Here is a 12335-nt window from a genome sequence, read left to right on the forward strand (position 1 = left end):
ACAGACGTACGTCAACTTTAACTGCTAGTTTCCATTAACACACCCTTTCAGCTACCCTTTATATTTTAATTATCTGTCAAGTTGAATTCCTAAGGAGGCACACTATTAAATTAGCAAAAGGTGGTTCACAATGCTGTCCTGAATATTACTGTAAGCAGTGACATATTCACTACATCAAAATAAAATGGTCTGCAGTAAGCATAGGGATCCAGCGATAAAAGACTCAGAAAACACACAGCTCAAGGGATCAACAAATCAATGAGGGAGGAGATTACATAAAATTGGCTACTGGGATATTTGTAGCCACCCCCCCCAAAAAAAAAAAGGCAGACAGCAGCGAGTCTATGAAGGCTGATACGGTGTAATGTGCTATGCAGCCAACAGAGATCTGTTTACCTTCTTTTTGCTGCAGTAGATTTGCCATTTCTTCTCTGCAGGCAGTGCGAACATGGCTTCCCTGTGTTTCTCTGTAAGATCAAGCTCATCCTGCAAAATGAAGATGAAAAAGAAGAAAAAGGTTAAGAAATGTTGGTGCTGAGTCACAGTAACAAATCGCTGAACGTTAGATTATGAAACCCGTATTGATAACTCGAGTGTTAAAATATCGAGCATCTTTCTCAAAACCATCATCCTGCAAATTTACAAACAACTGACATCAAACCAAACAAAACATAAGTGAAGAGCAGCTTTGTTAGCTGTTTTTAGCTCAATCTCTTCATAGTATCACTGGATGGTCTCATCATATATTCAGTGCGATTTTGAAACAAATCAGATGTCTTCCCGGCTTTAGATGTGTGAGTAATGGGGAAAAGATAAGGTGTGGTTTGCCTGCTCAACATGTGGTAACAAACATCTGGAAACAACATGTGTCACAACGCATAAAAGACATTTCACAGAGGCGCGTAAAGGGTGCTTTTGGGAAGCGTTTGACTAAATACCAGGAAAAAAAACTGACTGAGACATTATCAGCAAGATCTGTAACTTATCTGAGGGATTTATGGGCTTTTTGTGCTGAACTGTAGCTGAATGACTATATGTGAAAGAGGCAGTGGAAGTTATAGAGAAATAGAGATTATGTTAACGCAGTTTACCCAACAGAATAATTGCAAAATATTTTAATGACAACTAGTCATCATGGGACGTGCCTTTGGGGGTTTCATTTGCTAAAGAATGTAGGCCTGGTGAATCAATATGTGCAATGATCAAGTCCCTATTGACATCCTCAGTAAAAGGGCCACGTGTGTTTGGGGAAATGACTCAATTACTCCCTAAATCATAAAAAGCATGTATGTGTTTTATGTTGGGTATGAACGCATGATAGGAAAAGTAGCTTCACCTGACTGTCTGAGTAAATTTCAAATTCAAAGGTCGAGTTTAACTGATCGTAACAGAGCAGATGTTCAAAATCTGTTTCCCCAACATGAGTCTTTTTTTCCCCCCAGCAAACCCATTCTGATTATACAAGCACATGGTGGCTCATACTGGGTGAAAAGAAAAGCACGTGGCTGTTTTCTTCTAGTAAACAGAGCAACTGAAAGCCTCTTTGTCGTTACACTCAACGTACTCAATTATGTCTTCATAAAGAGTGGTAGACAAAAACAAGCAATTAGCAGATGGAGGAGGCCGAGGCATTAAGAGCTCCTGAATAAGGCCTATTGATGTGCAAAAATGTCATGCTTAGATTACTGTGGCAACCATGAGAGAGGAAACGGGGCCAGAAGAGAGAGCGAGAGGAGGGCACGACAAATTAGAAGTGACAATAAGACAGGGAAAAAAGGCAGTCTGGCCCTGTTATTCACAAGTTAGTGTAAGTTTAAACTGGGAGGAAGTGGCAGTTTATTTGGGAATGCCTTAAAATGTAACAGACAGGGTAAACAATGTAGTAAGAATATATTTTAGAGCCAATTTAAAACATCCACTTAAGTCAGTTTGGAAAATATTTCAAGTATTTCATTGTAAATTGTCTTGATTTGTATGATAGGGTGGTTTTTAAAGGTCATAATTATCCCAAGGTGGCCCAGTGATACAGTGCTAAGTACTGGCCTTTTATTTTAAAGAAGCGCTGGAATTCAAACTTGCTAGAAACCTTTATTTTTAATACTTTCATGACAATAAAAGTTCCAGTAAGTAATCCTGAATAAGACACATCAGGATTACCTACTGATTTCTGTAAGTGTTTAGATGTGCAAAAAACAAAAAACTAAATGGAACAGTGTCTTACCACCAACTCGGCGAACATGCTATCCAGCTCATCATTTCCCGGCATGGGCAGTGATGGCTCCATGGACTGCAGAGCAAAGTCATCCCGCAGTTTGTAGGTGATCTCTGGATGGTCTCTGTTGTTAAAACAACAGAAGATGGCGGAGAAGCCGCTGCGACCGCCGCCACCACCGCTACCCCCACCACGCTTCCGAGGAGGCATGGCGATCCAATGTCTAACTGGTCAGGCAGGGAGGGGGGGAGGCTCCTTCAGGACCTCTTTACAGCCTCCTCCACCTCAGAGTTTGGTCTCCGTCAGAGAGCACTGTAGACACAAAGAGGGGACAGTGAGTCTTGACCAAATTAGAGTGACGTATTGACCACATTAGTTAAACTGTCCATCCATCCATTCTCTTCCACTTATCCTTATCCTATCCCAGCTATCATTGGACAGATTGCCAATCTGACACAGGGATAACACAGAGAGGCAAACAACCATTTCCACTCACATTCAATTCAATTTTTTTGTGGGCAATTTAGAATCACCAATTAACCTGACCCAACTAACTGCATAAAAGTGGCTTACTGTTTTTGGACTGAAGGAGGAAGCCAGAGTACCCAGTTAGAGTGCATGCCACAGAGAAAGATCTTGGCCAGATGGTGGAGTCAAACTCAGTATAGCTTAGGAAACTCAGGACCGTCTTACTGTGAGGCAACAGAGCTAGCCACCACCCCACTGTGCTGCATAGTTAAACTGGCTTTTCAAAAAGAATAAAACACAATTAAGACAATTTGAAAAGTGCTAAAAACAAAGACTGATAATTTCTGTTCTCTTCAATTAAACCACAGCAAGCTTCCAGCCACAATTGTACTGTACTACAACATGAACCTCTGATTCTGCTAATGTTTAATGAGGTAGGGTCATGATTTTTGAAAGGAAAGTACAATGTCCTCTGCCCCCAAAAGACTCGGTTATATCATTTACTCAATAGAGCCCTGCAATGAGAGTGTGACACTTGAAAGGGGGGAGATAATTTGACTGGATTAGCAAATTCAGGTCTTCTCGTGTCCAATTCCTCCTATTCAGGATTGGCTTTTCTCTGAAGATCTAACGAGTAGTAATTAGAAGGGAGTGTTTACAATGACCGTGGCGAGCAGTGTGTGATACCTTCCGGTCTTTAGAGACTGGTTTGGTCAGTGAAGGGGGGAAAGCTAAAGCAGGCCTTTTAGTAATCCCTGAGCTGCTGTACAAATCAGTCTGCATACTGACCTAATGATGGGGGAGATTTAAAACATTTAGAGACTATGTCAAACTGGAATATACAATGCTTCAATCTTCCTGATGATCCAATCACGTGACTCTACTTTCTGGCTGCTGCAGTACAAGCTACACATTTGGTTTGGTCTGTAGCAGCTGTAAGTTTCCACAGTAACGTAGGAAATGTGCACAATCCTACTCAACTATCTGCCCTGCCTGTCTATCACAGATAAAAATACACAGAGTTCAGCTGTCCCAAACGAGCAGCATTGCTGACGACCGTCTCAGCATATCAATGAAAGTTTTACAAGAGGAAGATTATTTAAAAAAATAAATAAATAAATAAATACAAATCTGGGATCATTTAAGTAACCCCTCCCCCCAAATACCAGATACAGTATATTTTAGGTTGCTGTTTGACTACTTTGGTTCTGACAAAAATATCCAACTGACAGATTTATTGTCCAAATTTTAATAATCATGACAAGATAAAACCTGATGACATTGGAAATTCCCCAACACTTCCTCAAGTGCCATTGTGATGTTAAAACTCTGGCTCTGAGGGACAATCTGTAACAGCTAAACTTTCAAAGTTTAAATCTTTAGTCTTGTTTAACCTCCTAGGACCTGGGGCCTGTTCTTCGTACCTCGCTAAGTAAGTTAGCTGGATTAGATTGTTGACAATTTCGCGTGATCCCGGATCGTTCGGTTCCCCGAAGCTCATCCGGGACTTGCTGTCATAGCAACAGAGCCGTAAGCGTAAACCTGCTCGGGAGCAGGTTTACTTTATGTAAACAGGATTAGATCGCGGCCACGCAGGTATGTCCGCTTCATTTATACGAAAGCAACAGCGATATTCCACCACTGTTTCACCATAAATAAATAACATCAATGTAACTAAAGATAATGCAGCACTTGATCCTTTTATTGATGTCACACAGATACATACAGGTCATTTCCTAAAAAAGGGAAATGAACTATTAACATTCTATCACATGTATGTGATTATTACAGATGTAATTCATATTTCAGAGTAGTAATTGTAAATTACTTCGTGTAATCAAGATGAGAGACCACGGCTATAAAAGCGAAGGTGGATTTGGGAAGCCTGTCGCAGCGATGTCCTGTCCGTATACGCGAGCCACCCATTGCGGAAGGTGCAAGATTGATAAGGAGAGTCCTCAGAATTCAGCGTATATTGCGGGATAGACAGGATCCTTTAGCTCAGCGCGACAGTGTGCTCATTGAGAGATATCGATATTCCCGTGAGGGTATTATTTACTTAACCAACTTGTTGACGAGGGGGTGCAGGACCACCACCTGTCTTTTTTTCCTCTGCCCTTTTCTTGGTTGCTGTTATGAACAAACTAACAGAGTATTACAGGCCAGTATTACCTTGCCAAGAGACGAAAAGCAATCTAAGAGATAAATATTACCATTCTGTAGAATACTCCTGTATTCCACTTTTACTTGTTCCCATGTTCTTGTGGGTCCTGTTGTGGCTCTAATGTGAAAGGGGATATAATATAACATATTATAATATAATATAATGCCATATGATATTGGACAATATAGTGTCATATGATAGATCTACCCTACCGCCTACTGGTGTTGGCCAGAGGGGCCGATGGCGCGATATGGCAGCCTGGCTACAACCGTAGCTGCCTCCACCAGTGTGTGAATGTGGGAGTGAATGAATAGTGGTATCGTAAAGCGCTTTGGGTGCCTTGGAAAGCGCTATATGAACCCAATCCATTATTATCAGTATTATTATTAAATTACCTACGAGTTTGATTTGTCAGCAACTTTCTGCCAGCCCTCTCTCCTTGCTTCTGCAGCCTTTGCAGTGTTCTCTTGCGTTTTAATTAAACTCTGAAACTCCTGAAATCCCTCACTCATGAGTTCTTGCTCTGCTGCCGGAAAATACCGAGCACGCCCCTTCGACATTTTCGCCGACCAATCAGCGGGTTGCCGATCAATGTTTCTACTATCGATGCGTAGCCCCTTTTACAACACCCAGTGATGTCACATTACTGCGTCCAGCTGTACTAATCGTCAACAGCAGGCGTGTTCGGGGAACCGGATTAGCGAGCTCACGGTTAGCGCGATGGTTTGGTCTTGGATGTGTCATTTGATCTTGGATGTAAGTAAGCGACGTACGAAGAACAGGCCCCTGGTGTCCACATATGTGGACATCACATTTGGGGTTGCCTGGACCAAAATACTTTGCTCTACAAAAGCCTGATATCGACTTACGAGGACATTATACTGACACTGTTCAATCAAAATTTCAAACGAATGTCTTCATATGTGGATCTCATTTTTCTCAGGAGTAAAAATCAGGTAAAAACAGAAAAATAATAAAAATTAAAAAAATAAAAATAAAATCAGGTAATTCTTTGTTTTTAACATTCATCAGGTCCCAGTCAGCCCCAATATCAAAGAGAAATTAAAAATGCATGCCATGAAAGAGTTCGGGTCTTAGGAGGTTAAGACCAGAGCCCTTCAGTCATCTCACTCAGACTGTACTTTGACCTGTGACCAGACTGAACTGTGCTTGAAACATTTGCCTCTCTGCTTTCAGCCAAGGGTGACAGATGCTAAGGTTGTTGCTAAAGCCTCAAAGTAAAACATAAGGTAAGATTTTAAAAGAAAAACAAACATCAAAACTCACTAGGAAACCCCCCCCAAAAAAACCAGAACAACCTGGAACACATGTACAAGTATAATAATCATGTTAAACGTGACAAAGAGAGAAGAAAGTTGCAGAGTGTGCTCGCTAACCCGATGGTTTATCTTCAACAAGGAAATCAAGTGCACAAGGGACATATCTGCTGTCTGGGAAATAAAAAAGATGTCCAGATATCCGCAAGTATGCTGTCGTCAGCATACCACAAAAATATCTCTACACTGTCCCTACACTGTGGTGTGAGGCTCAGCATCATAAACCACAGAGGTTGTGCTGAACTGCAGAAATGTCTGGACGTCTTGTCGTGGTGACCAATAGCCCAGCAGATTATAACCCTGTTCACTTGACCTTTTCCAGTGATTTCCTATAAGTCAAATGCTCCACACAGACTGAATGCATCAAGTTCAGTGTGAAGCATTTTTAAATTTAGTCTGGTCAGGTCACGTCCTTAGCGGTAATCGAAGATTGTGGGTCGCTATTCTCAGCGAGCCGAGGAAACAAACTAGTTATTTCTTCCAAAGGAGAAAGTGAGGGCATTTCCTATAGCAATGTCTTTGGTCAACCTAAATAGGGCCCGATAGCATCACTGTCCCATTTTTGGCACTTTTGGTTCATATGGGTTTCCTCTATCCAGCAGCTGTATTTTTATTTTTTTATTTTTTTTTTTATAAATTACGGATGTCAGCAGCTTTTTCCAACCACCAGAAAAATTTGTCGCCTTCTATCATTTTTATTCTTAAGCACCAAATAACTCCTTTAAGATGTGCCGATTCTAACAACAACAAAAGGAGCAAACCTCTAAAAGAGATATAATTAACACAAGCAGTAACATAAGATATAATTTAACTTTTAAACAAATTGGTTTTTAAAATTTTGTCTCAAGGCAGACTGCGTTTATAACGAACTGCTACTCTGACAAATCCGAAGCACTAGATACTTGTCCACATCACTGCTTTTTGCTCTTGAAAGCCAACAGACTACAATTAACTGGACAAACTGTCAAACAATACTAGTCATAACATGTATTCCACTTTAACAATAATCACTCTTTTCTAAAGAAAAAAAGAAAGCAAACGTACCGAAATATACAACAGAGTGAATGAAAAGCATACAGTACCACTAGAAATACACGGTGCCTGAGGCCAAATGGCCACACGTGGGATAAAGTACACAGCAGCTCTCTTTTATTAACACACTGAATAGTATATTTATTTTGACACATCCTTGACTTTTCTAAATTGACTACTGGAGGCCTCGGCAGCAGCTGCTTGGCTTCACACTCACCATCTATTCTAGCATGAAGGGAAGAAGCCTTTCAAAGGCTTCTTTGACCATATTAGTACACAAAGCTGCCCATTTTTTTCCATTAGCTAAACTATGTTTAAACTTGTGAGCCAGAGTGGGACAAAGCTGGTCCCCCATCCAGCTACAGTAGCCAGAGGATATGCCACGACTCACTCATCCGAAGAAGGTCACCGGGAGTGTTTGAACATGGAGACCATCTGATGTCTGTGAAGACTTTGTGCTGGAATTGTTTACCCTCTGAGACCTGATTGCGCTCACATTAGTCCCCGGAGGCTGTCTGTCAGACGGTCAAGGTGTCGAACCTAACAGAGGCTTGTTGCAACAGGACAACATTCCTCTCATAGCCAGGTGAGTCTTGTGACCCTGAACAACACCCACACTACAACACGTTCCACTGTCACCTGCTCTAACTGAGAGGGAGCAACAGATTATCTTTAATTACAGGTCACGTACAGCCTAGCCAGCTGAACTGATCTTAACTGTCCAAGAAGTAACAGCCAAATTAGTGGTCATATCCAGTAATTATCCATGTAGTAGTATGTCTGAAATGTTAAGAGTCTGAAAGTTGATGGTGGTGCCATGTAGCAGTCCCATTGTTCATATGATCAAGAAGAATGCTATTCATCCTGAAATAAATCAAGTCCTGGACTTTAACAGAGAAACATGCCTTTTGTAGGCAGATGCATACAGATTAACCCAGATTCTTCTGTACTCCTTCATTCATACACATCCAATAACTAGACCCGCCCACCCATTTCCTAACAAACACTTCTCTCTTTGTGTGAAGGAGATTTCTGTCTGTGGATAGTCTCGTTGTTTTCTTGACCATGTGGTTTGGCGGGTGACCTGGCATGAGTCCAAACTGTAAAAACAATCCCAGTGTTTGCGAAGTGAGTGTGAGCCCGCCCATGGTGCCTGCCCAAGACCTCTCCATTAAAACCTGCACAACTGTCAGGTCCACTGGAGAAAAGGCAGAAGTAAGAAGAGCATCTTAAGCTAAACACAAAGAGGCTCACGTTACTAAACATGTGCAGGGAAAACTAAAGAATTTAAGGATGACCTGACACTTCATCCAGCTGTCACATCTTTCTTTGTTGATTTTGTTCCGTCAGTTTATTAACCTCTTTAGGATTCTCTGCCGTTAACCGTAAAAGGCTCAGTGTGCCAGATTTTCCTGATGCTACATGAGTGACAGGCACAGAAGTCGATCCAAAATTAATTGTTATAAATCACAAAAAGAGGTCAACTTTAAGCTGATGCTAATAACCCAGATTGTGCTTGACTTGGAGAAGGAATTCAACCTTGGAACGAGAACACAGTGGACAGCAGTGTATTGAAAACAGATGTGTGAAATACCTTCTTCTGCAACAGCTGGCATCTCTCAGGAGTTTCTAGCTTTGAGATGTAGTTTTAATTTTTTGATTTCTACAGTGAATAATATTGACCTAAATCACAGGCTGCATTCATGCTGAAAGAGATGAGAATCTCTCCTGTGTTTCTTTAGTAAGGCCAAGGAAACCTTGAACAACATATGTATTAAGACTCTACTCAGAATCAATACACAGAATATATTTGGCAGCACTGTACACCGTCTACCTTGATTTGGTTAAGGAGATTTGGCAACAGGATAACAATATGTAATATAATTATAATCTACCTTTGTCCTTCAGAGAAACATTGAATCTCTCCTTGCATCAGGGACATCCATCTAACAGTGTTCTTGAACTCCTTACAGCGTGTACAGGGTGTTAATAAAAATAGTATTTCTCCTAGAAAAATTGCATCAGTATAATGCTGTTCTTACACAATGTCTTTCCACTAACCCACAAACATCTGTTGCATCAACATCTAAAGAGCCCAAATAATTTCATCAGATGTTTGTGGAAAAAAAAAAAAAAAAAAAAAAAAAAAAAAAAAAAAAAAATGGCACAGCTGGTAGAAGCACGGTTGGCTATACAGGGTATAGCTGTAGCAGTGTTATGGGCGGAGCAGAAAGGTATTTGGTGCACAGAAGTTTAATCTTCTTTACCGATTTAGGATTTGGGATGGATCAGACTTACGATTTGATGATCATCTTGTCGAAGTATTTTCAACGCAAAGCAACTCCAGGTCATGGACCCAGCTATAAGATGCTGCTGCACACAGCAACATTTCTTTTGAAAACTATATCTGCTCCACTGATACTGGAGGCACAGTTCATGGTTTGCCAAGTGCACTCTCTGCAATATGCTTAACTAAAAGCCCAAGGATTATTGTGCCCTGCACTGACAAAAATATTTTGGATTTGTATGGACAGCTGCAAATGAAGCTGAGGACATAGAATAAGGTTGGAGGAAGTCATTTTGCCAAAAAACAACCTTAGCCCAGAGCTGCTGAGCTAGAAACCAGCAATCAAACCAGTATTTCAACAGTTTGCCTAACTTGTGCAAATGAAAAATGATTCAACATCAGAGGCACATTTGGTCACAGTCACAACATTAACAGCATTAAGAGTGGCATTAATAACATTTTGTAATGTAGCTTTAGTGTGTGTTGCTAAGGCTTTTCTCCTAGCAAGAAGGAAATGTTAAATGGTGTGTGACTAATTTTCCCTGGTTTAGATGTGGTACAAATGGCATAGTGGTATCTTGCACAGTTGGATACCATACATAGCTATCATTGTGCCAATTACTTAATAGCACCCTGAGCACACAATGAGTAAACAGATGATAACTTGGACACTTATCAGAAAAAAACTAGGCCGTGAGAGAAATGTTGACTGGCAGGTTTAATGGAGATTAAAATCAATCGGTCCCCATTGGCTGCCAGTCAATGGAGAGCCATCAGAAAGTCGGTGTCAAAGCTGCAGTGTTAAAGCAGCAGAGCTATTCTGCTCTGATGTGTTTGTGCTCATGTGCATTTAAATTACACGACTGCATGTCGAGATATGACAAAGGCATTGCCTCTGGAGCATTAATGTCACATGGCTGAGGGAGCAGTGCTGAAGTGGCTCTCAGATTACAGGATTAACATAGAGAGACGCAAAGCGAAGAGAAAGGGATAACACAGAGACAAAGGAAGCGATTCTTCCATCGGGTGATACACTTTACAGTCATTTTACAGGGCTGTGGGTTATAAAAGCTCTTGTAGCACTTTGAAGTAGTGAAAGTTAATGTTTCAAAGTTAGTCAGGGCTGTGACCATAAAGATTGTAATCCGACTCTATTGTTGCCATAGTTTTTTCCTGTTTTATGATGACGTGCTTATGTGCATAAATAAAACAGTTTAAAAAAAAAATAAAATCTGTCAGTGGACTCTTTAAGGCAAATTAGATCCATATTAATACTATAACCCTGGATATAACAACTAATGGTAAACAATACAAGTAAATGCTATTCTGTACTCCGAGACCCTGCTGTAACTGCTTGGGGTAAAACAAAAACAAACAAAAAAAAAACTCCAGCAAATTCGATTACCTATGTTACATAAAGGTAATCTAATTGTTTTGTTTGTTTGTTTTCAGTACACAGGCTCATGATCTTCACACACTTCTGGAGACAGTACTCTAGTCATAGTCTATGATGCATCTGAAGCCACAACTGCTTTCAAAAACAAAAAGAGAAAGATATATACACTCACGTTGAGGCTGACTAACATAAAGTGTGAACAATAAACTCTGTAAGTGAATATTTGATTAGAAGACTGATAACCTGACCTGCATTATTTTATGAACAAAGCGTTGTGCACACCCAGTGATGATAAGCAGCTGTTTATCACCAAATTATTCTATGGTCTTGGAAAGATTCAAATCACTGGTGAATCTAACATGTGGTACCCTCTAGTTCTATACAAGCTTGTATTCCTTTATAGAAACTCCAACAGGGAAACTGACTGGATGCTCACCAAACCATATTTTGACACTTTAATAGTTGCAAAAACTATAATAATATTAACCAAATAGGCTTTAGTATCAGTTTATTACTGTTACAAATATACATATATTCCAAGCTCTTCCACAGCTCTTAAAAAAAATTCCTGTGATTCTTACATGTATGAGCACAAAGCAAAAAATATACTTTGAGAAACTGGGAGTGTGCAGATAATGCTGGGAGGACAGAGATTAAAAAGCAGGTTAAAAGGCTACTGCACTTTCCACCAGCAAGGTTGCCAAACTTGTTCTGCAGACAGAGTCTTCAACCCCCCACTCTTAAGATCTTAGCATTTTTGAACAGGCCAGGCTTTCATGGAGGTTAGACTCGGGGCAAAGATGGAAAATACTTGAACATGCGACAGTATGCCAGAGTTTCATTGCTGTCATCTCGAATTCTATTTATCGACTACATTCAAGATAAAAGGAAAAAGAACAGCGCAGTTTAAAAATAGCATATAAAACAAGCCGCTCATTACACCCACTTCATGCCCCTATTAATGCACCAGTGTGATTTGTATCCACAGTATTGCATGTAATAAATCAAAGCAATGCACTAAGGTGGGATTACACCATGTCTTATCACTGACATCATTATAAACACACACACTAATATATATATATATATATATATATATATATATATATATATATATATATATATATATATATATATATATATATATATATATATATATATATATATATATATATATATATATAAATAAAAGAAAAGTGTGAGTTAACAGCTTTCAGTCGTAAATTGTTATTTTAAATGTTGGTGTATGTAGACATGCAGAGGTCGAGAGCTTGAGAATCATTAAACTGGAGGATCAATATGCCCTCAATTATGAGCAGCAAGGGCAGACAATCAGTGCCATCTCTGAAACAGTTCCCACGCGTGCATCAGTATCACAAACAACTGCATCACTGTAAATAAGCAGTGAGATCGAAGAGAGAACAGCAAGTAATAAACAA

General features: G+C 40.0%; 1 protein-coding gene across 4 annotated transcripts in view; it reads right to left on the reverse strand.

Annotated features, from left to right (window-relative positions):
• daam1b (dishevelled associated activator of morphogenesis 1b) overlaps window positions 1–12335 on the reverse strand; it is a 45482-nt gene that overhangs the window by 15997 nt on the left and 17150 nt on the right. For all 4 annotated transcript variants that reach the window (XM_085431782.1, XM_085431779.1, XM_085431781.1 and 1 more), the window contains exons 2-3: window positions 2222–2524; window positions 397–486 (exon numbers count right to left, since the gene is read on the reverse strand). In XM_085431782.1, the coding sequence (XP_085287908.1) occupies window positions 397–486; window positions 2222–2422 (291 nt within the window). In that variant the 5' untranslated portion in view covers window positions 2423–2524. The remainder of the gene's footprint in view (window positions 1–396; window positions 487–2221; window positions 2525–12335) is intronic.

The sequence above is a fragment of the Copadichromis virginalis genome, linkage group LG15 (genome assembly GCF_057382275.1).
Source record: "Copadichromis virginalis isolate Kocher_CV1m ecotype Utaka linkage group LG15, C_Virginalis_male_GT1.1, whole genome shotgun sequence".
NCBI classification, from domain to species: domain Eukaryota; kingdom Metazoa; phylum Chordata; class Actinopteri; order Cichliformes; family Cichlidae; genus Copadichromis; species Copadichromis virginalis.